The sequence below is a fragment of the Rattus norvegicus genome, chromosome 20, assembly GCF_021556685.1.
Source record: "Rattus norvegicus strain SHRSP/BbbUtx chromosome 20, alternate assembly SHRSP_T2T, whole genome shotgun sequence".
NCBI classification, from domain to species: Eukaryota; Metazoa; Chordata; class Mammalia; order Rodentia; family Muridae; genus Rattus; species Rattus norvegicus.
This window is the reverse complement of record NC_141553.1, coordinates 33,440,644-33,468,639: the sequence shown is the minus strand read 5'-3', so window position 1 is coordinate 33,468,639 and position 27,996 is coordinate 33,440,644. Positions and strand designations below refer to the sequence as shown.

The following is a 27,996-nucleotide window of genomic DNA, read 5'->3' as shown; positions in this document are numbered from 1 at the left end:
TGTCTTAAAACTGTCTTTGAAAGGAATTTCAAAGGAGAGACTCTGAATGGTTTTGAACAATGGTCATCAGAACGATTGTATCAGGTTGAGAAATGAGTCCTTTGAAGTATAATAGGGCTGTGGCTGCACAAAATTTGCTTTGTTTGCTAATCATTTTGTGTTTCTATGAAAGAAGATGTCACTAATACTTCAAGAGGAGCATGTTCTTACTAAAAAGTAAAGAACATTCTTATGTGGGAAGTTGTTCCTGATGAAATCGCCAGCAATTGCTTATTTCTTATTTTTTATGTTTCACTGATTAATCATGGATGCCAAGTGTTATCAACTATTTCTTTAAAGTCCATTGTCTCTTTCTCTCCCAAGTAGTGGTCTATAGATAACCCAAAACTAGATGATTGGTTTTAAAAGTCCCTAATCAATTATTGTACTTGACACAGAGTATCTTTGATGTCTCCTTCAGTGTATCAATAATCTGTAGTGTTCAAGAACATAAAATGAATTAGGAGAGATTATCAGTTATGCTACATTTAGATTTTTTTCCTCAGGGAATGGCAGGGAGGATGGTGAAATAAAATGATTCTAACTTTCTACCAAGATATTTGTTCTTTGTAGACATCACTTAAAGGACAAATGTGTAGGCCCAACAGCTGAGTACACTTTGATTGGCAAGATCTCAGAATGGAACTAAGTGAAGCCCTTCATTTATTTACCACATATCAGAATTTTTAGCTGGGCAATGAAGTGGCTTTAGTATTAAATAGCCCCAGTTCCCCCTCTTTCTTCCTCAGACTCTCTCACTCTCTTTCCTCCCACATATATATCCCAGAGATGCTCACTAAGCTTATATTTCCTTACTTAAATGAATGAAGCACTGGCTGAATATTCATTCTGTGTCTCTGTTTACTCATAATTTCCCTGTTCTTTTCTGTAGGTGGCAGTCGTGTCTGGAAGGAGGACGTAGTCAATGGTTCCAGACCAATCTGCATAAAGGGGGCCTGGAGAAATCTAAGCCTGAGTTTTCCTCGCCTTCCCATTTATTCTAGTCCCCATTTCCAACATGTCAGGTTAGTCAAGTTGGCCTTTTGCTTTGAGGATTTAAATGAGAAACATTGTGATATAATTCTAGCTTAGAGACACTTTTTGCTTGCCATACATTTAAATAGCATGCACACCTAAGGAAGCAAGTGGAGCTGTTACATACACACAGTCCGAAATAATTTCCCACTCATGAAAAATATTCTTATTTACTTTCTGATGGGTTAAAAAAGTATGAATTGTTGACCAAAATCTGATTAAAAATGTTGTTTCAAGAACATGCCCACTGCAGTCAGGCAGTTCCCTTGTACTCCTGGTGTGTTCTTTATTTTGTGTGCCAAGCAATAGGATTCCAGAGGTTAAAGGGCGTTTAGAATCTGGAGCTAGGTAAGCATGACTTAAGTAGACCATGCTCGGACAATTCCCCACGATGTCTTCTCTTCAGAAACAAGATGGTACTGGAAGGTTTTGCTCATATAAGAACCACTTCTCGTTCATCTCCAGGAGCTTCCCTTTCCCCCATCCACTGGCAAATGGCTTCATTAATCTAAAATAGTTAATCATGCCAAAGCTAGTCAGAGGTGGTTCCCCTTTCTTCTGGACTTCAAGCAGGTTATTTTTTTTTATCACTTTGCACATAGCTTTGTAATCCATCACTTTCTTTAAAATTTCAGCCAAAGAATAGAATAAAAGAATAGGACTGCTGAAAATAATGCATATCTTTCCCCCTTAAGTTGGATTGATGGAAAGAACACAGGAAGTAGAAACAATCTAAGCAAAAGGAATGGCTGTTTATTATACAACTTCTGGCATATTCAGTTCTAAAGACTCCTGAGACTGCTGGGAGACCTGTGCAGGCTCGATGGGACTGCTTGTAGAAAGGACAGAGGAACTGCACTTCAGAGGGGCTAAGGACTGCATTTAGGAGCTGGGGGCAGGATATGAACAGTAGAGTGGATTATTGGTGGCTGCATTATTTTATCCTTGGGGCTAGTGGAGGTGCATTAAATAAAATGAGGGTGGTTAGACTCTCTAGTTTAGGTAGGCAAACAGGGAGAGGAAGCAAGGACTAGATAGATAGATAGATAGATAGATAGATAGATAGATAGATAGATAGATAGATAGATAGACAGACCGACAGATAGATACATAGATAGATAGATATATAGATAGATAGATACATAGATAGATATATAGATAGATACATAGATAGATACATAGATAGATAGATACATACATACATATATACATACATAATACTTAGATACATAGATAGATACATAGATAGATAGATGGACAGATGAGAGATAGATGAGAAAGGGGGTGGAGAACGAGCATACAAGGGCATCTTACTTATTTATAACCTGCCTCTGTGCACCACTGGAGCTAAAAATCACCACTGGCCTGTTTTATTGCCAGACTCGTGTTGTCAATAAATCCTACTCAAATGTCACCTCTGGAGTTCTCCCTGTCTTTCATAGAGTCAGTCACTCCTCCCTAACCCCAGGGCATTTTGTGGGTAGCTCTTTTATATGAATCTATGATACACATTGTCTTCCAGGAAAATATAGACATATTTGTTAAAAGTTAAATCGTGTACTACTGAGAAATGCACCCCTAACATTGAGTCATGGAGAAAAAAGATTGAATCCTTTATGGAACAGAGATTGCTGGTCAGCTTTGGAAACACAAAGCCGCCCCTGCCCCCTTTGGCTTTCTTTCTCAATGAAAGATATAGGAAGTCAGGTTCCACGGGGACAGGAGAGATCCAATCCTGTACTTCTGTTGTGAACATACCGAGAAATGATATTGCCAAGTATGTGAGAGTTTCCTTCACAACATGGAAGGTTGCCACTTCCTCCTTCCAGAGAGCTAGTGGAACTTACAGTGGCTTGAGTAGAAATGGCTCTTCATAAGCTCATAGATTTGAATGCTTGGTTACCAGGGAGTGGCACTATTAGGAGGTGTGGCCTTGTTGAAGTAGGTGTGACCTTAGTAGAGGAAGTGTGTCTCACTGAGGGGCAAAGGGGGTCCTCTGGGTTCTCTGGATCCTAAATCAGGCTCGGTGTCTTTTTCCCTTCCTGCTGCCTGCCAGTCCAGATGTAGAACTCAGGGCTCTGTCTGCTTGTAAGCCGCCATGCTTCCCGTCATGACCATACCATTAAACCTCTCAACCTGTAAGCTAGTCCCAACCAAAAGTCTCCTTTATAAGAGTTGCTGTGGACTATCAAAAACAATGACTTTATGAAATTCATAGGCAAATGGTTGGAACTGGAAAATATCATCCTGAGTGAGGTAACCCAATCACAGAAAAACACACATGGTATGCACTCATTGATAAGTGGCTATTAGCCCAAATGCTTGAATTACCCTAGATGCCTAGAACACATGAAACTCAAGACGGATGATCAAAATGTGAATGCTTCACTCCTTCTTTAAAAGGGGAACAAGAATACCCTTGGCAGGGAATAGAGAGGCAAAGATTAAAACAGAGGCAGAAGGAACACCCATTCAGAGCCTGCCCCACATGTGGCCCATACATATACAGCCACCCAATTAGACAAGATGGATGAAGCAAAGAAGTGCAGGCCGACAGGAGCCGGATGTAGATCTCTCCTGAGAGACACAGCCAGAATACAGCAAATACAGAGGCGAATGCCAGCAGCAAACCACTGAACTGAGAATAGGACCCCCCGTTGAAGGAATCAGAGAAAGAACTGGAAGAGCTTGAAGGGGCTCGAGACCCCATATGTACAACAATGTCAAGCAACCAGAGCTTCCAGGGACTAAGCCACTATCTAAAGACTATACATGGACTGACCCTGGACTCTGACCTCATAGGTAGCAGTGAATATCCTAGTAAGAGCACCAGTGGAAGGGGAAGCCCTGGGTCCTGCTAAGACTGAACCCCCAGTGAACTAGACTGTTGGGGGGAGGGCGGCAATGGGGGGAGGATGGGGAGGGGAACGCCCATAAAGAAGGGGAGGGGGGAGGGGGATGTTTGCCCGGATACCGGGAAAGGGAATAACACTCGAAATGTATATAAGAAATACTCAAGTTAATAAAAAAAAAAAGAGTTGCTGTGGAAACTCTTATAAATGAAAACCCCAAATAACCCACTGGCAGAATGTCAGAATCAAAATTGAGCAGAATCTCTTCACTCAGTGAAGTAAGGACATGATCAGAACTGGCAAGCTGCCCCGAAGTGGACACCAGCCAGAAGACCAACATGAAATCATGAAGGCCACGATGTCTAGAGACACATGTGCCACCTCCCATGTGAATATGGAGGTTGGGACTATAAGAAGCTTGTCCAAAAGCAACTGAGCTGCCCAAAGAGAGTTTTTTAACATGAGAGCAGATTGGTTGGTTTTGCACTGACTCAGTCTTTTTATTCCAGTCACCGATACTTGTCCTTGTGGCAATGGTTTGGGGGATGATTGACCATCAAGAGATCAATTTCAGTATAGAGTAGACAATTTGAACATTTAAGTGTAGTACAAATGAATCTGCCTCCATACAATGCTTTCAACATGTGGATTTCTAGAACTGTGGAATGTTTAAGCCTCACGTGTACATCCTGAGAGCTTATTAGAACATCTGAGACATGACTAGCATCTCATTACTGTATTTGAGTGAAGTGAGTGGATTTACAGATACTAAAACCAAGAGTGGTCATTCACACTGCCTTTCTCAGTAGCTGGGAATGTAACCTTCCTTCTCTAAGTTGCTTAGTGAAAGAGCTAAGGGGTTGAATACATTGTAGCATCTATTATGTCTCTGATGCCATGAGTACAGTGAAAAGAAATACATTTCTGCACTCATTCAAACAGTGGGAATTTGTTTAGTGCTTATTGTGTATGAGGTGGGCACATCCCATTTTCAAAGACCTTATGGACTCAAAAGGAAGAGGAAATGTGTACATGAATGACTATCATGTAAAATAGAAAGGGAGTATTGCCATAAAAATAGAGATGATAAAGGAATGGATAGATTCTGGAGTGGATCAAATGCAGTGGCAGTTACAGAGTTAATGGAAAAGGAGGGAGAGTGCAGTTCCTATTGCCTCCCACGGCTTTACTGATCCCTGTCACCTCCTGTGTTATCTGGACTATTACCCTAGCAACCATAGTCCGTGACTACATAAGCTCCCTTCCGTAGCTTGGACTGGATCGTCTTGTGGACTTCTTCTGGTGAATGAGGTTATAAAGCAATTAAAAGACCTGGCAAAGTATTAGGCTGAGGTACCACGTATTGAAGTTGCTGTAGTTTCCAACATCGGACCGGGACATTTCACCTAGGAAATCTGAAAGATCTAGAACATCTCTTTGAGGTTAAAAGCTTTTCCATTAGATATATTGAAAATCTTTCTTGGACAATTGTTAAATGTCTACAAACCTCAATTAAGGATTGGTAGAAACATCAAGGTTAAGCAAGAAGTTACAGTATTAGAAGCTGACTTCATAATTATAAACTCAATCCCATATGTCCAGAGTCAAATGTATATAGGTGTGCTTTTTCTGGGTTTCAGAAAGATAGACACTCAAGTTAGCCTCAGATAAAAAGAGCAGTGCCTTTCTCTCCTGTATAGCTGTAGTTCTACTGACTATCTCGGATTCTTTGTTGCTGTAGCTGTCTATCAACCCATGCCAGGACTCACGTCTGATTAGTAGTTGTATCCTCTAGGTCAAGCCCGGGTGTTTTTAATCAGTGAAGGGATATTTATTCCTGTGACTTCAGCTTTAGCTTACAAAGAAGGTACAGCCTGACTGGCCTCTCCCTGTATCTGATGCTCTCTAATTCAATGCTCACTGAAAATTCAAAGTGTGGCCCCAGAATGCCTGAGGGCAAAGGAAAAGGATGAGGCTCTCATACCTGCTGCTCGCCTTGTGGAATTAATGTCCGGTTGGTACCACACCGCACCCCAGGGAGTTGCTATTAGTTCTGTTGTGCTCATATCAGGGAGGAAAACAATCAGGGCTGAAGCCGTTTCTAGATTTTTCTCTAAGCTGTGGAAGATGCTCAGTGAGAAGGTGGGGCTGGAGGCATTTGCATCAGAGATGCAGGCCTATGGGGAGGGTCAGTGCAAGCACTGGAAACAATTCTGACACGAGTTTATTCTAGCTGCCAAGCTCTCAGGTTTGAAGAGACCCTGTCTTTGTATTACATGGCAGTGCTGGTTTAATCTGCTTGCTTTTTAGCAGCTGAAAAAGATGAATAATCTTTGGGCAAGAAGTTGTAAAGCCAGTATTTCTACTGCAATGGTTCATATAGCACCATTGTAAAAATAGCATAGCAGTTAAATGAACCCTAATGTCATTGCCAATCTGTCTCAAAGTCAAAACCACAACCTATTCATTCTTTACAAGGCAAGAGATAAAAACTCACAACTGTGTCTTTAGAATAAGAATTCTTATAAATCAGGCATGATGGTGTCACCCTCTCTCCTTTTCCTTTGAGTTAAAGGAAGCAGTGGGGTTCCTTCACTCTTGGTGTGTTCTTTTATCATAATTTTCCCACATGGAAAGCCTTTTGAAAAACTGCTGTTAACTTTGTCTTTCAATTATACTAGAAATATTTAAAAAACATTCCCAAATGTTCCACATTATTGGTCATTAGAGAAACACAAATTAAAGTGCACGAGACCATTACCGTATACCTTTTAGGATGGTAAAATTAAAAATGTAACACCAAATATTGGGGCAGATAGAAGTTAGACTATTCCTGTGTTGGTGATGGAAATGTATGGTGGTATAGCGCCCCTCTGGGAATTAATTTGACGGGTTCTAAATCCAAATAGGCACTGACCGTATGACCAAGCAATAGGAGTTTTAAGCATTTAATCCTAAAAGAGTGAACATTTTGATGATACAAAGAAAACACTGGAATGTTTGTCATAGCTTCTGTTGTTCAATTTTAAAAGCTGAAAACAACACAAATTTGCTTCATTTAAACAAACTGGTATGTAGGTTGATGTCATTATGCAGGTGAAGGCAGGTACAGGATAGAACGAGGCCTGTCATTGGAGGGGAAGGAAGGATAAGCGGGAGAAAAGTTTTAGAGAGGAGGAGACCTGAACGAGAGAGGAAGCAGCCCAGAGAACATGGCGGTGAATGTTAAGATTTCTCGCTGCACATATACAGGTTGTTATGACTATGCTTAAGGGATGGATGTGTACAGGATTTTGTGTGTCTAGATGAGCAAACTGTATCTTATCTAGGTGGGCAGATAATATCCTTATCAATTGGTTGTAAGTTAATTGTGTGGACATATTATACATTGAGAATTTAACAAATAAATCTGATTGTTGGGTCCCAGTCTGTTCAGTCATGACTTAACTGGGTTTTTGGGAGTGTGAGCAGAGTCCGTAACAGGAAGCTATGCTAGGCTGTAGAATGCTTGGGGCTAGCGTGGCTCATGAGAGTAAATGTAGATTCCAGAAAAGTGAGAACCCCTAAGAGTAGCAGGGGCTCCAAGGGAGGAATAGCCACAAATTTTATGCATTTTCAAGTGTTCAAATCATCTTTATTTCAAACCAATGCTTGAAACCCACAAGTATTCAGGAACTATTTTGAGATAACTATGTGAACGGAATAGAAATAGTGTTCCTTGAACATTGCCTCTGTGCTTTTAGCCCCAAGTTTCTATATAGCTATAGAATTCTTATATAGAGTCATATCTATGTTCTATCCTTAACACATGTTATTAATACTCATAAACCTCTATAACAACGGGCATTTTCTCTACTTTCCAATAGCCATCTTTCCTGTCTTCCTTGGACACTGTAGCACTCGGATATCTACTTTTTGACTGTACCCAACATTACTATCAGTACAACCACAATTCACCTCCCTTTTCCCAGTCCATAATCTTCTGGATGGCAAGGCTCATCCATGTGACTTTCTGTCACCTGCAGTAACTGGCACATTTTTTGGAGGCTTATCCTTTCCCTTATTGATGGCCTGGACTGACACAGATATTGTATACTCAGTTGATATTTATAGAAACAAGGGGCAAATCATTATGCATCTATGCTAGCTTCACAAATTTGTAATGACCAAGCAGAATTAAATTAGCAAGAGACAGTGTAGCCATGATTCCTGGAGCAAATGTCTTCTGCCCTGACTGTTTTTTGTTTGTTTGTTTGTTTTAATTTAATGGGTTTATTTGCTGTGGATGGCAAAAATCACTCTTTCCTTTCCAGGTTTTGGTCATGTTGGCTTTCCCTTGTGCAACAGAACACAAACCAAGATTGTGTATAACATACATTGACCTAAAAATCTGACGCTCAGTAAAGCAATGTTAGGAATTAATCATTACTATTTCCCCACAAAGAAAAACTTGAAAAGAATTGGAGGGAAAAAACCCAGAAATCTTAAATGACCAATAATTGATTGTGACTTTTGAAAGACAAGCATAAAAAGAAAAGAAAACAAAAAGAGACATCAAACATAGATCCACAGGAGATACCTCCTTATTTCCCCTACAGCCATTTATAAACTTTGATTCTGGATTACCTCATGGTTCTGGCAAGGAGCCAGTATTCTGCTTTTCCTGTGTGTCCAAGCCTTCATAGATGTCCCAGAAGCCTCTAAATTTAGGTGGGAAACGGTTGGGGATTTCTGTTCCCCCAAATGCCAGAGATGGATGCAATTTAATTAAGCTCTTTAAATATATTGACTATCCAGTATGTGATGGATTTCTACTAGGAACTAGAGCATCAAAGGTGAAAAAGAAATCCTGTTTGCGGTCAAAGATCTGGGGTTCAGTGAGTTAAGTAGAGATATACAAATTAGTTTCTATTTAGGAATGAAACTATGAAAATGGAGCAAGAAAAAAGCACTATAGGAGCATAGGGACCGCAGAATCCTTCTCACAGTTGGCCTAGTAGAACGGTAGGAGCTAAATTGGATGTAAGGATATGGCAGCTGGTCCTCCTGCATCCACCTGTCTTGCTCGTAATATATAACAGAGATATAATTGGGTGGGACTGTCCTACTAAAATTGTTAGTAGCAAGCTTACTAAGAAGCATTTTTCTATAGTAAACTGATGAAAGAAATCTCATTCCTTATTAGGTCAAGGAGTTGACATCTAATCCAGTTTGTTCCCAATATTCCAGTATTTCCTTGGCTACTGTTAAGTTCCAAACAGAGTAGACTTGTAAGCTTTTTTCATTGGTTATGGGCCCATGCTGTATTTATTTATCTGTTTATTTCTCTTTCATTGGTCAGGAGATAAGAAGCATATGGCACTGATTTATGCTGGCAGTGATATATCTTATGACTACAACACAGGCATGCAGTTGGACAAGCCAGAAGGGTCAGAAAAGGGAGAGATAGATGCCATCATTTAGACATTTGACTGATTGCTGAAGACTGCCCTTTCTCTAAGTGCTCTCTGTAAGACCCAAGATAGTTCTTTACCATTAAAGACAGGTTTTATTGCACTTTCAATTAATATATGATTTGAAAACATCCTGAATGTAGAAAGGGTTTTAAAATGAGAACGATATCAATAACTATAAGATGAAGAGAGAAATATATCCCAAATAATAAAAAAGACTTGGCTGAAGGTATTTAAAAACTCTTCTCTTTATCTATCTATCTATCTATCTATCTATCTATCTATCTATCTATCTATCTATCCATCCACCCATCTATCAATCTCTTCTCTCCACCTCCCACCTCCTCTGTGTGTGTAAGGTATGTTTAAATAAGATTTTTATTTGAGGAACCTGCACTGGAAGACATACTTTTATCTTATTTCTAACTGTTAAAGACTGGACAAAGAAAAGACCTTGTTTCTAACTGAAGAAGTCAATGAAAAGTGGGACTCGAAAAACTACTGTTTATACAGTGGCAACAGTTGTCACATTTGAAGAGAATGTTGCTAATGATTTTTGTTTCCATGATTTAAAAAAAGTTATCATTGAAAATAGATAAAAGATTTTTGAAAAGGAATTTGTAATAAGGTACCCATTTCATAAAGCCTATTTTATTAATATCCACTATACATGAATATTGTTAGTGTAACTAGGATGTAACTAAAGGTTTTTCCATTTTAAAGCCACAATGATCACTGTTGAAGGAAAGACAAGTGCTTAATTATTCTCCAGTTAGAGCTTGCAATTCTCTTGTGTGTTTTCTTAGTTTGGTGATATAAAAAAATAAAAGCAGAATGGAAATCTTATAACCATATTAGATGCATATATTTCTAAAGGCCAATTTATTCATGATTTATAAGTTATTCTAACAAGCCACAGTTCCTGTTTTAAAGATGTCTAAAATCTTACCAAGAACATAGGATGGGAGCATGTCAAAATATATTGTAACTCAAAGAAGTAGTGTATACTGGGCATTGTGCATGGGGCATTCTGGAAATTTTTCTATAGAGGAAATGGTAAGAAGGAAAATGTGTAAATAAGAAATTCAATTTCCAGATGCAGAAGCTCTTACACCTGGATAAAAGGAGAGTCCCAAAAAACCAAAGATGCCATGTAGATAATTTTATAAAGGACAGTGCTAAAGAATACATTCAGGAACTCTGGGTCTTCTCCATTTGGACATTAGCTTACAATGCCAGCCCAAAAGCCACAGGATTTTAAAGACTAAGTTAAGAGGGCTTGGTCAGGTCTTCTCTACTGGTTCACTTCCTGCTGTACTGTACACCTTCACTGGAATTCATCTCACAAATGCTCTCAGAATGCAAGCTGTGTGTGGAAATGGTCTGGGCCCAGGGGTCAGATACTTTAGACATTATTAATACGTGCTTTGCAACCAGAACAACTTGAAATTGATCTCCAGAATTCGAGTAAAAGATAGTGTTGAACAGAGTTGACATGAGTTTGTAATTGCAGGGCTGGAAAGGAAGAGACAAGTAGATCTCTTGGGCTTGCTGGTCAGTGAGCATAGCCTGAGCAAGTTCAGGTCAAAATAAAAGTAGGTAGCACCTGAGAAAATATACTCAAGGTGGTCATCAGACCTCCATATTCAGTGTGTCGACCTGTATGTGTTCACATACATGTGTCAAGAATAAATACAAACTGTACATGGTCATCGTCCAGGAAAAATGTTAGCTACTTTTATTTTAAACTACTATCATTTCCATATTTGTATCACCCAAATCTTATGTAAATGTTTAATTGCTGTTGCAAGAGTATGTAGAAACGAAGTCATTAAGAGGTAATTAGGCCACTGGTAAGATCAGAGACATTATCCAATGAGGGTTTGCCCCTCCTCTTACTCTTGTCCTTGTTTTCACTCATTGATAATTGACTTTCCCATATAATGAGTACAGTGATCCAATCATTCTGTACTCATTATAAATTATCCATTTTCGATTATGCTATCATAGCAACCAAGGTAGACCAAGAAACTGTCTTTGAAATTCATATGAAAATTAGGACTGTGACTAAATAGGAAAGGGGACCAAGGTTTAGGTCACTCCTTATCCCAGTTGGTGGTGTACACACTGAGTTGGGTATTTGTATATTTGTGTATTCGTGTATTTGTGTATTCACTTATGCCTTTGTAGCTCCAAGACAAACTAAAAGGAGGAGCAGCATCAAATCTCAGCGCATGCTCATTGGTGAAAAATATTTTGCTTTTGTCTTAGAATTCTAGGACAGCTGTGAAATCAATAATATTTCTGCACAAAGGAAAAATGAGGGTGAAACAAATGCAATCAAACTGATTGGAGTTGCAAGGCAACTGAGTATCCAGCAATTATAAAAACTAGATTAAGCTGGTATTTGTGTTCGTGTATATGCATGCATGTATGCATATGTATGAGAGGGTGGGAGACGAAGAGACATAAGCAAAGTTTCTTTCTTCATACATAACATATTCTTCATACATTTTATCCATTTATGGAAAAAACATATCCCTTCATATTTAATAGTCAATGCATTTTAAAAAGCTAAAAGAAAAGATTATTAAGCAGCTTGCTTATTTAATCAAAGTCTATTAACATTCTAACAGAGTTAAGTTGTGATGAAATCAGATTTATTTTTATACTTATTAATAATTCTCCTGCTGACACAAGATTAGTTGGCAGCATTCAAATCCATGAATTATTTTTTTGCATTGTAAATGATTATTTTGGTATATTTAGAACAAAGAGAAAAAGCTGTCCAATTATACCCAATTTGGGAAAAATTAATGACAGATAAATGGAGTTCAATTTTTTAAATGATCTACCTCAAGACTCAGCTATACAAGTCAAGCATATACCCAAAGGACACTGAATCCTAGCACAAGGGCACTTGCTCAACTCTGCTCATTATATCTTTACCCATTATAGCCTGAAACTGAAAACAACCTAGATGTCCCTTAATAGAAGAACTGATAAAGAAAATGTGGTAATCTATACAGTGAAGTATTACATAGTTGTTTTTTAATGGTTTAATGAAATTCATAGACAAATGGAAAGAACTAGAAAAAAATCATTCTGAGTGAGGTAACCCAGACCCAGAAAGATAAATATTCACTTATAAGTAGATATTAGCTATCAAGTAGATGAAAATCAAGCTACAATTCACACAGAAAGAGAACTTAGGTAAAGAGGAGCGCTCTACAGGAACACATAGATCTCCCTTGAAATGGCACATAGAATAGATTCTGCAGTGGACAGAAAGGATCAGGTGCAGAGGGTGGAAAGGAGGAGAGAGATGACTGGAACTGGGGGGCATTTGGGTGAGGGGTGTGGAAACATAGTGCAGTGGAAACTTTCTGAATTCCATGAGGGTGACCTTCATGAGAATGTCTGGTAATGGAGAATCTGAACTGGCCACTTGTGCTAGGCAAGGCTTCCAGTCATGGAACTGTTCAGTGTTTTGGCTGAGGAGGTCCCATAAAGATCCCTAAATAACCCATGATCATGTTAGGACAGCAGGTTGTTCTTTGAAGACTGACAGTGGGACTCCATTGCCAAGGGCAACATCCATACAGAACACTGAAAGTAGAGAGGTCCAACTGGTGCTGTCTTGGAACCTTCACTCCATGTTCCAGTTTCTCTGGTGTGGGAAGGCAGCCTGCAGGCTACAGAAAGAGAAACCTGGACACCAAAACCACCTACAGACTCTAGTCTATTTCCCTTTCCAAGGGAGATCTCTGGGCCCCCTCTTTACCTAACACCACAGAAAACCTCCACCTACAATCTGTCCTGCCTGCATGCTGTGCTGAGTCATTGGTAGCACAGAACTTGTGAAAGTGACCAATGTCTTGTTGAATTTGAGGCCCACTCCACAAAAGAGAGCTCGTGCTCTTCATTGTCTAGATATCCAGTAACTGGAGACTGGATAGCCCAGAGACCTAAGGTAGAACCAATCACAACGAAATAATTCATAATGATATTATGCTATACTCGTACATCTCTGCTCTGCCTAGTTATCATCAGAGGGGTTTCCTCTTGGAGTAGATGGGAGCAGATGCAGAGACCTACAGCCAGACATTATATAGAGAAAGTCCAAATTGGAGGTGTCCATTGGGCCCCTTTCCTCAGAATCCAGGGAACCCCAAGGAAGGGGAGGAGACTGCAGAAGTCAGAGGGATCAATGACATCAGGAGAACTGGTCCATTGCATCAATCAAGCAGGACTTGTATGGTTTCAATGAGTCGAAAAAGACAAGCACAGAGCCTACGTGGGTCCAGATGCACACGGTTCCCTGAGTACATGTTATGGCTGTTAACTTGGTGTTTTTGTGGGACTCCTAACAGTGAAAGCAAGAATATCTCTGAATCTTTGGCCTGTACTGGAGACTTTCTTCCTTCCATTGCTCTGTCCAATCTTGATATGAGTGTTTTCTTATTGTATGGACAAAGGTCTTGACTTATTATATCTCATTTTTTTACTGTTTGGCTGTTGTCACTTGGAAACTGCTCTTTTTTTAAGAGGAGGAGTGGATCTGGAGAGAGAGATCTAGGGAAAGATCTAGGAGGAGTGGAAGGAGGAGAAACTGTGGATGGGATGTTTTGTATGGAAGAAGAATCTATTTTCAACTAAAAAAAATTAAAATTAAAAAAAAGAAAAGAAAAGGGAACCACATTGTGTAGTATACAGATTTCTAAAGAAAAGAAACTTGAAGTGGGCTATCTAGAAAGTTGAGAAGAATCTTCATTACCTGGACACTGGTCAGAGTCGTGTACTGGTAAGCCTTGACCACTAGGTAATTGGCTTCCAAGTCTATGAATCCCAGGATCATATATTTCCACCATCTTCGTCGTAAAATTGCCAGGAGGTTTTCTTCTCCTGTACAAAGAAAAAAGATGGCTGAAGTTCTTGACATATAACAGAGTACATACTTAGAATTCTAAAATATTGTTGCATTATGTATTTACATATGCATTTTTACCACATACTTACCCAATATTTTCCTACAATCTTTTTTCTTTTTGGTTCTTTTTTTCGGAGCTGGGGACCGAACCCAGGGCCTTGCACTTCCTAGGCAAGCGCTCTACCACTGAGCTAAATCCCCAACCCCACTTACCCAATATTTTAGTGGGTTAATTTATCAAATACTTCTGTGCTTTATTTAAGAAATAGTCTTTTTATGGTCATTTTCAGGGCTCAAGTTAGTTTTTACATTAGAGTAAGACTGGGTAGGCATTGTTTACAGCCATGTCAAAGAATAATTTGTGTTATGAGAAAAGTGAAAGAAAAACTACACGAGAAAGGTTGCATTGCACAAAACCTCAAGGCGTGATAGATTCTGAGAATCTGCTGAAACGAATACAGACAAAAAAGGCAACTGATTAGAAATAGTTTTGTGTGTGGCAGTGGGTCTGTAGTAAAACTCCAAATTGCATCCAGAAGACTCTTTGGCTTGACTATCCGTGTGTAGTCTAGGGTTGTGGGAGTGATATATGGAGAGAAAGCTTTAGGACGGAGAAGATTGCCACAGACCCTTGTCTTGGTGCTGCCAACCATAATTAATTTCATCACCTTGTCTTATATTCAGAGCTCCTGAGCAGACTTTAGACATCTTCACTCTTATTGTCATATCTATTCCAAGCTGAAATAAATCTTATTAATCAAAGCAGCCTGGTCATGACTATATACAGCTCTTTGTGTCCATCCCGGAAGTCTTCACAAATGTTGTTGAGTACTCAGAAGCTCTGAGTGAATAATAAGGATGTATGTGACAGAAAATTATTTCAAAATATAGATGTTTCAAAGAAACATTTTCCTGGGCTGTAGGTTTAAGGGGATAAGAATCTAGATGCAGCTGAGCCAACCAGACTGTTAGCCAGGACAAGGTCTCATCTGAAGGACTGAAGAGGAGGGGGCTTCTTAGTGAACAAGCTCCCACTTTTGGCTGTTGGGAGATTCACCAAGGTGCTGCCTCAAAGCCACAGTGGTGAGTTTTCCTCAGGAAATGGAGAGGGAGATTAGGTTCCTTATGACCTCACCCGCAAAGTGGCATTTTTACCCTATTCAATTCTCTAGAAACCTAAGTCCAGACTCATCTAAGGAAAATGAACTTATTAAATATGTAACTACCAGGAGCAAGGAGCATTGGAGACTCTTCTCTGGGCTGCTTGCCACTGGCTTAATCTATTACTGATGCTCAAGAGCCTTTGGGACAGGCTTGGAGATGTGAAGACCTCATTTTTTGAGTAGCCTTTCCAAATTCATAGAGACTCGTGAACACTAAGCTTTCAGGTCATCAGAGACTGCAAGAGTATAGTATATATAGAATGTATAGAATATGTAGAATATATAGTACATATAGTACATATAGTATATACAGTACATATAGTATACAGTATATAGTAAATATAGTATATAGCATATATACTATATAGTGTATAGTATATAGCATATGGTATGTATAATATCATACATATTGTATATGTAGTATATATAGTGTATAATTATGGCTAGTTGACAACATAGAAGGGTACCTTGACCTTTGCCACACTTCTCACAGTTAAAGATGCTATCATACTAAAGCTGTTTTAATGGGCTATATAATTTAACATATTACCTCTTATTTATTAAATTTTTATTTTATCTGTCTATCTATCTACCCCTGTTACTCAATATGTCTCTATCACACTTAACCTTCTGATATATAGTCAATTTAATGTTTTGAAATGACCAAAACAAAGAACGGAGAAAAGTATGAAGTGCTAGCTATCTGAAGATGTCAAGAGGCAGCTGTGGGATGTGAATCACTCTCCTGATTTTGCAATTGAGTCCACAGCCATAGGTTGCAATCCCAGGGTTAATCCATATAGCGGTCATATGTTCAATGCCCTTGCATAACACTTTCAGTTTCTTGACCTCACATTCTGTAAGTCCGTAATTACATCAAGATTTATTTTCTAACAAGTGACTCTCAATGTGACTGAACAGGACTATCATCTGTGGAGCTTAAAAACCAAAAATCAAAATCAAAAATCCAGTGCCACGGAAATTTTAATTGGTGTTTGGCAAGTTAGGGGCACTTACAGTTTATTAATGGCCATTCTTAGAGTGACTAGTGCTAAGAATATCAAAAACACACAGCTGGAGCATGAAGAAGCTCCTTTGAACCATAGAATAGCCTGACTATTTGGCCCCAAGTACATTTTCTGTTGTCTGAGTTTTTTTTAGGTGTTGTTCCCTCTTCGTGGGTACTTGTGGTATTTTCAATGAGACTGCTCCCATAGGCTCATATATTTAAATGCCAGATGATGAGATGTTGGGGAAGGATTAGGAGATGGGGCCTAATGTGTTCTATCCAGCAATAGAACAGCGAGTAGGGCAGAAGTTATGTCAGGGAGTGGCTTACTGCTGTGACAAACCTGACCACACACCTTGTTGGTAGAATGTGGACTTTGGGACTTTGGACTAGAAGCAGCCTTAGTTAGTTGGCCTTATGGTAACATGAGAATATGAGCTGTGGGGTCGCAGATCAAGAGGTTTCAGAGAGGCAAATATTAGCAAATGGTCAAAAGAGTGTTCTTATGCTATTTTCTCAAAAATGTGGCCTCTTTCTGCCCTTGTCCTAAAATGTTGCCAGAGACTAAGTTGAATCTTCGATTGGTGGTGCTGGAAGAGGTCTCAAGGCATCCTAGTATTGACTGTGCACGTGGCTGTTAGGGATCACTCTTATGTGCATCTATAATAAAAAACAAAGAACAAAAACTAAACGGGGCCAAAAGAAATACAAAATGCAGTTTGAGGAAAAAGAGCACCAGCAAATGTAGTCTTGGAAGCAAGTTCACTGAGCAAGAAGATTAAGACCCCGCCCTACAAAGCTTTCGACTCATGAAAAGGAATTAAAGGAAATCTTAGCAGCCATGTGACCGTCACCAACAGAAAGCCGACACAAACGGAATTGAAATAAAGGACCTGTCCCCGTCCCGTTTAGCAGCAGAATTTGGCAGTGTTGGCCTGGTAGTCCTGGATTTAGAGTCAAAGATAAAGAATTAGAGGGGTTATAGAATCTTCCTCTTCAGCTAAAGGAAGCCTCTGAGGCCAAGCATGTGGCAGAGAAGTGATTCCATGGAGGCAGAGCGAGGCCATTGCCTGAAGCTGTGAAGGTGAAGCCTGGATTGTTATATTGAGATGCTGGAAATGCCAGAGTTGTGGGATACCTGTCAAGGAAAGCTTCAGACCACGGGCGAAGCCACCCAAGAGGGAGAGGTGTGCTGCTTTCAACAAAGCCGGAGCTGGAGATCCTGAGGACTTTGACATGTGGCACGAGAACACAGAGTTTGAAGTCTGCCCTGCTGCCTTTTGGGTTTGATTTGGTTCAGTAGTCGTTCTCTATGCTTTCTTTCCTCCACTTTGAAGTGGCATATTCTATGCTATTGGATTTTGGAAGGCTGTAATTTGCTTTTTTATTTTACTGGGTTACAGTTAAGAAATTGCCTTGAGTCTCAGAAGAGACATGGGGCTTTTAAACCAGTCTTAGGATTGAAAGCCTCTGATGACTCCTGAGGTTGACATTTGAAACCATTAAAGACCGGCTGAGACTTGTAGAGCAAACAATCACCGGATTCCTGTAGCTTCCATTCAGAGGTGGCCATTGCTGTCTTAGCTCAACCATAGCCCTTAAGTCATCCTAATAAATCTCCTTTCTCTATATAGATAGATTCATTATAAGTTTTATATAAATTGTTACTCTAGAGAACCCTAACTAATACACCCTCTGAAACTGTAAGCAAGTCTCTCAATCAATACTTTCTTTTATAATAATTGCCATGGTCACAGTGTCTCTTCAGAGCAATGGAACACTAGGTACTGTTCCTCCAGTCACCCAGTGATCCAGAACACACTTCTACCAGGAAGGCTGGCACTCTTTCTGCTACTCACTGGGTTGGGACTCCCTGATATATGCTCCCTGATATATAACTGTGTTCGAGCCACATACAGAACCTATCTTTTCTTATCTCCATTACTCATTGTGTTTTCACAATTTGAACGAATTGGTGTTATCTTGAGCTTTAGCTCCAGGACCCAACATTCCTTGACAAATAGACAATAAATAATATAGCAATCTCAGAAAGGATAAATAAGACCAAAATGGAGGTGGTTAAAATGTGTCTATTACAAACATTCTTATTCCTTCCACTGCAATAGTTTTCTAGTTAAGATTATGACATTGACAAAATTAATTCGGTGGGCATTGGACACATAATACACTGAATAGAGGCCATAAAATTGTTAATGGTGTATTTAACCTCAAAGCAGCTATTCTAAAGTCACAGGTCGTTCTTCCCACTATCTTACATGATGAACAATTGCCAAATTCAGAGCCTACAAGCCATACTTCAATACACATTACTAGAAAATGGGATTATAGTGATGTTACTTAGCCTGCTGACCGAGAATACATCCAAGTCACTCATTATATGGGCTCAGGTGAATGATGGGTTGCCTTGCTAGTCTGATGATAACAATTTAAAGGAAATACACACAGTATAGAGGCTTCTATAGTGTTTCATTTGATGTTCTGCAAATATTCAAGAGACTTGATAATTATCCAAGATGGACAGAAACTGCTTTATTTTTGACTGATCAGAAAGATGTAAGCCTTAAAAAAAGAACTCTTGAGAATTTATCTACCTGTCTCGCAGTGGTGTACAATAGACCATTGAGGGAAGGGAATGGGGGCTTATGAACAAGAGACCGGGAAGGGGAATAACCTTTGAAATGTATGTAAAGAAATATATCTAATAAAAAATTTTAAAAAACTTTAAATTAACGGCTATATATTCTTGCAGTCCCTGTGCTAAAGGTCCCTCCAAACCTCATGAAACAAGGCCATCCATGGGAATAAAATACTCATAATTGATGAATGGGAGTACTTTAATATCTCCTCTGGATTCCATTCTTATGAACTGTAAAGGGTAATAAAACGTATGAGCGATGAACAGAATCTTTGGAACCACAGTTGGTTATTTAAATTTGTTATTTGTTATTGTTTTGTTATTTGTGTGATGGAATACAAACAAAAATATTGGATGAGGCAGTGTTAATGCATTCTTTACCTCGATTTAACAAAAGTTAATGTTTTGTGGTGCTTTCTTCAGATCTCTTTGAGAAAGTTTACAGATGAAGTTGAAATCCACCCTCTCCTCAGACAGATTCCACTTCAAAGCAGTGACTGCATGGGGTTCTCTTGAATATTGTTGAGGTTCACGATGTTTTAAGAAGGTTCCACATACCAAACATTCAACCAGCGTCAGAAGGGGAGAAGGGAGGGGTAGTCTTCTAAAACTACTGTCTTTCAATGTTTTCAATTAGCTTAAATTTAGGAAGAGCAGGAGACAGCTTGGGACCGTATTCCTGAGCTTTTTCATTACCCTTTCTTTTAACGCGATGAAATATTATTTAGTCTTATATAAAATACTGAATACACATGAGATGCAGTCCAGCTAAACCACCAGACTTGGATTAAAAGTTTCTCTCTCTCTCTCTCTCTCTCTCTCTCTCTCTCTCTCTCTCTCTCTCTCTCTCTCTCTCTCACACACACACACACACACACACACACACCCCTACCTCACTCCTTGTGACACTTGAAAAAAATTTTTTCTGCCTAGCAAAAGCATCTGTGGTCTATCCCTCAAGTTGCTATCCTTATGAAAATACCATTTACAATAGGAAGTCCTGCTCACTAGCTAAAATCTTTAATGGTAGGTTTAACAGGGATGAGTTGGGGGTAAATGCTTTGATTTGAATTTATCCAGAGCAATCATAATGAAACTCCGTATTAATATAAATCTCTCACTTTTCCTGGGGTGAGCATGCTGAGAGGAAAATGTATTTGTCCTTTTTAATGACAAGACTATTTTCCCTTTATTCATCCCATTTTGTGAAAAGTGCCCCTATTTGCCTTCTGGAGCTATCTTGTAATTGGCTCTGATGTCTTTCGACATTAGGCAGATGAATCTGTCAGTTTTGTGAATTTTGTTTTGAACAAAGAGTTATGTCGCCGCTAATGACACATGGTGCAAGGGGAAGAGGCCACAGCTGTCTTGCCTCTGGATGTCTGCCACTTGATTCAAAGGACAACATGACAGGAGATACCAGCCTGAACTCTCGAGGGCTAACCTTGAGCTCTGCCACTCGAGCATCTGTCATGGTGGACACATAGGTTAGCCCCAATGTGGGAAATTAACAGGACCAAGTGTCAGTGTGCCAGATGCCTGGTGACACTGTGAGCTGGCTGGACTGTTCTTCCTCCGAGTCTATAGACCATCCCTCCCATCTACCATCTCAGACAGCCACCAAGGCCACTTCTGTTAACTGTCATTTCTTTTCCACTGAATACAGTTGTCAGGGATGTTGCCAACAACACCATGTGTTCTTTCTCTTGTTTGCCTGGTGCAAAGTCTGGGTTAAAAGCATGGAGTCAGAGACCTCTATGAAAACAGTGGCTGCCACTTACCAAACAATGTCACCTTGGGAAACCGTGCTCATTTATAAAATGAGGCAAATAGCACTTACTTGAAAATGTTTCTGTAAGGCTTAAGTGGGAGGAAATGCATATAAAGTATACAGTTTCCTGTAAACACCGGGTAAGTTATTAGCAGTAATGTGAAGAAGATATTTTGAGATCAGAAAACTGGAGTTAAAAGAAGTTACATAGTTTTTCCAAGGTCTGTTTCAGTCTTTTATTACTATTGTTGTTATTATTATTATTATTATTAACCTTTATATCTCCAAGAATTATACTTTTTGTTTGCATGGAAAATACAATGAAATAAGTCAGAGATGCTTCTCATTAATTTTTCCTGAAATTAAGATCAGAAGAAGGCATGTAAGCAGTGCAGTAATAGTGTATTCTCTCTCTCTCTCTCTCTCTCTCTCTCTCTCTCTCTCGCTCTCTCTCTGTCTCTCTCTGTCTCTCTGTCTCTGTCTCTGTCTCTGTCTCTGTCTCTGTCTCTCTCTCTCTCTCTCTCTCTCTCCTCTCTTAAATGTGTATTTCCAACTGTAAATATTAAGGAATGTATTTATAAAATTACATTTTTTTCTTACATCAGCCTACTGGCAGTAAGTACCATAACACCGAGATTATCATTTTTCAAATATATGTTTTCATTAAAGGAACAATGACCTTTGAAGAAATGGCTGCTTACAGATGGGGCGAGGAAGTGCAGTACAAATGCTGAACCTAGGATATCTTGTCATATAGAAGTGAAAGGGAGCATTTCAAGGCATTTAATGAAAAGGATTCGGGGACCAACTTGAAGAATTTTTCAGCTGGAAATGATAAGGCTTACAAAAATGCAGGAAATTTGATAAATCCATGTTTGTTTGTTTGTTTGTTTGTTTGTTTGTTTGATGAATTACAAAGCCACCAGGAACAACCAACATCTTAGAGACACTAAAATAAACCCAACAAAGATGTCGGTTAAGCCAAGTCATGATTTTGAAAATTGGTAGACAGAGTGAAAACCTCAAGTCCTTCCTCCTCTTCTTCTCATGATTCTATGTGAGTCCCACCACTGAGTGACTAAGCAGTAGTTGAGAAATTTTATGATAATATTCTGTTTTTTGATAATATTCTATCCAAGAGATGAATAAAGTAGAGATTATTAAAACATCAAAGCTTGATACCTCCTTATGAATGGGTGGAAGTGAGCCTCGTTGCTAGCAGTAGGGAAGAAAAAGCCACACATCGTGTCTCTTGTTTCTTGTCAAGAACAAAACACCTCCTACATGCTACTCTACACATCTCTAAATGTGAGCAAGGCTCTACACTTAAACACCACTTCAGAAGACATGGTTTGGAGAACATGTTAAAGCATATTAAGACAATTCAATCAGCAAAATTCAGATGTGAGACTTGTCATAACCTTTCTGCCTGGTGTTTGCTCTGTTTGAATGATGGTAACTGAGAGCTTGTTAGAAATGCAAAATCTTGTCCCTATCCAAACTGAGTGATTGAAATATGTCTTTGACCAAAACCTCAAGAATATTTAGAAGAGATTGACAATATCAAACAAGAGTTTTCAGCAAAATATTGCATTAGAATAAAAGAGAAATATTCAGGTTGAAAGAACATGCAGGGGGTTGGGGATTTAGCTCAGCAGTAGAGCGCTTGCCTTGCAAACGCAAGGCCCTGGGTTCGGTCCCCAGCTCCGAAAAAAAGAAAAAAAAAAAAGAACATGCAGAAACTACCAGCCCCTGATACATATAGTCGTTGTTTGCATTCCAATCTGAATGAACTAAAACATCGATATTTGTGAGACAACAGAAACCTTAAACCCTCACAGGTGATTTTTCAGCTAGATCATGACATTATTGTAATGTTGTTCTTAACTTATTGTCTCTTAGAAATACACTGAAACGGTTACAGATGAAAGGCAAGCAGCCTGAAACTCCGCCCATGGGAAAAGGAATGGTGAGAGTAAGGTGTAAGATTAGCTTGGTCATCAGTTGAATTTGTTGCTGTTGAAATATTGCTGTGGTGTTCAATAGAACACTCCATCTCCTTTTCTATTGTTGTAAACTTTCATAATAAGAAAGTAACAAAATAAAAGGATGCCATTATAAAAAGAGGCTTCTGCTAACAGCAGGATCAACAGCGGCTTTATCTTTGTGTTTGTAGACCTCACTCCTCTTTACTGTGGCCCTGAATTATAGGCGGCATTATAAGTTTTTTTAACAGCTAGAAAATACAGGGCTTTGAAATGCAATCTATATATGCCCTTGTTCTAGTCTTAGAGGTCAGGAGGAATATTTGACAACTCCACTGGCACAGGCCTTGACAAGCTCTTAATAGCTAAGAACCTCTTGTTCATTCCCTGCCTCCATGTGTGTGTGTGTGTGTGTGTGTGTGTGTGTGTGTGTGTGTGTGTGTGTGTGTAACTCGCCCTGGTGTGATGGGAAATACTGGCCTGTCCTTGTGCCTTCCTTTATAGGAAGCACCTGTCTCTGTGTGGGCTACAAATGTCTTTTATACGGAATTCTTTGTGCAGTGCAGTTTCTATAGAAAGTTACCAGAAATTCCAAATACTTCTAGAGTATTGCCCTTCCAGTGGCTGGCCTTGCTATCTGGAAATGGGATACTAAAAAGATAGAAGCAGTTGAACAAGGTTGTACCCAGCTTGGTGATAAGAGAGTTCAAAATGCAACTGTCTATAATGATAGAGGAAAAGATATCAAGAAGTAAGCTAGCATTCCAAGAAAAGCCTTTTGCATCCTGCAGAAAACATCTCGGGGCATAGTCATCCCAGGGGATGGACAGTACAATGATGTTACAGGGGACATTACAAGCCCTAATCATACATCCAGGCACGAATCATACATACAAAATGTAACAGTGATGAAATATTTTGGAAGCAAGAACAAAAAAAAGTAAAACACGTTAAACCTGTTCATAATATTAAGGAACCCCTTGTCTATAAAATTGTGTAAATGTGTGTATACTTCATGATTACATCATATTCTTGTCATTTTTTCTCTCCAGTTTTGTCTAGTCTGCTCTTTAAGTTTGAGTGCTATTAAAAATTCCAATTTCTGGGCTCCATCTCAGACATGTCTGGGCTGGGACTCAAGAGTCTGGAGTACTTTTGAAAGCCTCTCGGAGACTACGACGTTACTTGTATTTGATTACATTTTGGCAGTCTGGTTAAACTAATAAATAATCCGGACATGCTTCTCTCTCAGACATTTTCTCTGGAGTTCGCTAATTGTTGGCTGCTAATGGGAAGCCGCTAACAATGTAGCTTTTAGTATAGGAATTTGTGTGACCCCTGTTCTAAGGTAATGGGAACCCCAAGGTGTATGGGGACTTGAGACTATTCACAAAGGCCTGAGAGACGTTCCCTCCAACCACCATCTCCCCCCATTCTTGGAGAAATTTCCTCACTTTGAACCATAATACACTTTTCTGTAAATTCTCATAGCCCTTATGATTTGAAATCTATTTTGATTTTGATTTTGATTTCTATTATGATTTGAAATCTATTGAAGCCTATTGATTTGAAATCGTTATCATACCCTGTCTTGTATTTTAAAGATGTTTCAGTGTGTTATTCCTGAAATGAATACTAGTAAAATTATTTAAAATGGGAGAAAGTCCCTGTTTTATAATCCCTTCCTGTTACACGCTTGTAGAAACACGTCATTTTCTGCTTAATGGATGTTTAGTGATTCTATCACAAATAGCGAGATATATATCATACGTGCAAATCTCACGGAATCTCTTTTTCTGTTAATTTCTACTGTATTTTTATATCAAGAAATCATGGGACACTTTATCCCCCAATGACACCGATTCAGCCTATATATTGCCAGTGTTTGTCTACTGAATCTTAATAATGAGCCACATTGAAATTCAGAGAACAGACCTTCTCAAAGGTCCCTTTTGCAATATAAAGTCTTAAAATCCTAAAATAAAAAATATCAAAATTAGTAACAATTCTCAATAACTGTCAGTTTTAAAACCATGACATTTTTCTCAGATAGGTGTCCATTGATAAGTTAGAAATCTTTAGAAATGGAAATATAAGTAATAAATAATGATACATTACAGATGGCTTGTAAGTTAACAATATCCAGGGGCTGTTAACAGCCCACCTATGGCTCCTAGACACAGGGTTAACATGGCCAGCAACTGGTTTGAGATGAAGTTTTGGGACCCAAAAGAGACTTGAGTGTGTCCCCAGTTGTCACAGGTTATTCAACAGCTTTTAAAATGATGTTACATTTTTCCATGTGTTTCTTTGGACATAGGGAAGATTGGGAGCTTATATGTCAGTGAAGAGAGAGTCTTAGATTTCCAATTAGTAGTCAAGACACGAGGCAAGGAAGACTCAGAAGCTAAAATTGGGATCCTTAATATGCAGCCAGAAGACAGTTCACACTATTCTCCACAGTAATTCCATTGACCTTTTGTGCTCTCTTCACACACCTTACATCTTGGATCTAATTCAAAGACCCAACTTGAAGGACACACACACACACACACACACACACACACACACACACACACTCACCCACTCCAGGTTAATTTTAGATCTGCCTTCAAAGATGGAGGGGCTGCAGGGTGGTGGTACTCATCTATCCGAGAGATGACATCCAGGTGTGACATTGACACCTCCTTAGCAGGACACTGGACCTGGGTAGATTTAGTAGTACAATGACAGTAAAAGCGTTTCACACCTCTCATCTGGTGTACCATACCCACAAACACCTGGGGCAGATTCTCCATTCTTCTTGCTTTACTATTTTCTGCAGAGAAAGTGAGACTTATCCATGGCGTGGTATAATTGGGTCTAAATCTCCCAAAGCACCTTCTTCAGAATAAAGATTGGGCCATCTGTCCAGTCTGTGGCTCTGCCATCTGGGCTATGTCATGTGCCCTTGAATAGCTAACCTAAGCAAAGGAAAATTAGACGGCCCTTTTGATGTTTCTGTGATGTCTTAAGTATGTGGCTGGAATTGGCAAGCCAACTGGTAGATAAATAATATATCAAGAAAGTTTCCTCTCCAGGAGAGGAAATTACTTAGCTGACCTTGTAGCATCCAGTTAGAGTTTAAATTAAGGCTTGTGGGGATGCTGCTGCTGTATTTTTAAACCTGAGGTCAGAGGAGAAAGCAGAAGGATATAGTGCCAGCAAGGAGGGATTCAAAGGTTGTGTGTAGATGTGCAATGCTCTTTTTCAAGATTATTGTTTTCTCTGTAATAAAATACACGTAATGTTAAAGTTGCTGTCTGTGCATTCAGTGTATACCTCAGTGACATTTACTGTATTTGTCCTGTGATGCAGCCATTGCCACCATTGAGCTCCTGAAGTCTCCACCACTTTATTTGAAAACTTTGCACCTATTGAACAAACAGCCCGTCCCACCATCTTCAGCCATAGGACATTAAGTGGAAGTAGAGCCATCGAATCTGGTTATTCTAAGTACCTAACATGAACAGAGACACACATGATCCGTTCTCTTCTACCTGACTGCTTTTTCATACTTTCCAGGTTCATTATGCTGTTCGTGATACATCAGAATTTCATTGATAAAGCTGATATTGGTTATATATTTATCCAATGATAGACACTTGGTTGTTTCCATCTTGAGCTATTATGAATAATGCTGCTTATTCAATAATCTGTTTGAAAGCCCATTTTAAAAAAATATATATCCATAATATAAATATATATCCATATATATCCATTTAAGATATAATATCAATTATTAAATATCAATTTGAGGTAATAATCTTTTATAAATAGTCATGGGACAAATTATATATATATGGATAGACATTGTGGCTATAGAGGGCATAGAATGCTTATTAGCCCTCCATAGATCCTGAGTCAATTTTCATCACCATATTTGGCATCTTCCAACTGTTTATTACTCCAAATTAAAGGAGTTACCTTGCACATACATGGTACACACACACACACACACACACACACACACACACACACACACAGACACTACGACCACAAAGCAATGGAATTGAATTTGAGGTAATAATCTTCTTTAAATAGTCATGTGACAAAATGTGGGATTTTCTCAAGTTGTTTAGGTTCTGTTTTGGCTTCTCCTTAGCTGGTTTCTGGCTCTTTCAAATGGCCAGAGCTCTGGCTAGCACGTGAAAAGCCTACTTGAATCACTTTGGAATATAATTCAAAGCCACAGGGTGAGAAAATCTGGAGAACCGGTGTCAGAAACCTGAGCATCCACTATTTGGGGGGCTAAACTGAAGTTCTCAGGATACCTAACTTGTGGTCATAAGCAGTGCTGCTCTGTATTCAGAGTTTTTGGAATCTTAAAATAAAATTGTAAGAATATTGCAAGAATTCACCTGTAATGAATATCTTCCTGACAGCTAATAAATGCCATAAATTTTTGTGATGCCAATTTTGTAAATAAATTATTATTGAATCCTGTGACCATATAGTTTGGGCATTATTGACAACTCTTGCTTTTCAGACTTAAAGTAACTTAAAAGTCCCTTAGCAATTTCCTGCAAACTCAAGGGGGAGAAAAGAGAGAAGAAACTTATCTTCTTTGATCCTATATAACTTTCTTTTGGAAGTAGCAACAATAAAATACAAATTCTAAAATCTATGATGGTCTAGAATAAAAGACCTGCATAGACCTAACTCAAACTCTTCGAGGTTCCTGAAACAACGTGTTCATACTCCTGGGGATTGGGGGACAACTGTGCTATTCAATACACTTTCACAAGTGCCATCACCTGCCAGATGAATCTCACTTTGAAGTGACAGCTGGATTCCTCTTCTGGGTGGGTGACAGAACACATTCTTGCTTTGCACTCAGGTCTCCTTGGGTAATGAGACACTGCCTCTGTCCATGGTAGCTTCTAAGCATACTTAGATGCCAATGCCTGGAGCATTATAGTCGCTGACTAGAAAACGGGAACATAGAAGCCATGCCTACCAGAGCAGAGACCACTCTCCGTTGACAGAGGTGTCAGCAGTACCACAGCTGTTTATGCTAGCCAAAGTAACTCAAGATAACTCACCTCTCTGAGTCTGAAATGT

General features: G+C 39.1%; 1 protein-coding gene across 1 annotated transcript in view; it reads right to left on the bottom strand.

Moving 5' to 3' along the window:
* Slc35f1 (solute carrier family 35, member F1) overlaps positions 1-27,996 on the bottom strand; it is a 395,235-nt gene that overhangs the window by 63,153 nt on the left and 304,086 nt on the right. The window contains 1 exon segment of the mRNA NM_001109338.1: positions 14,157-14,284. Coding sequence (NP_001102808.1) covers positions 14,157-14,284 — 128 coding nt within the window.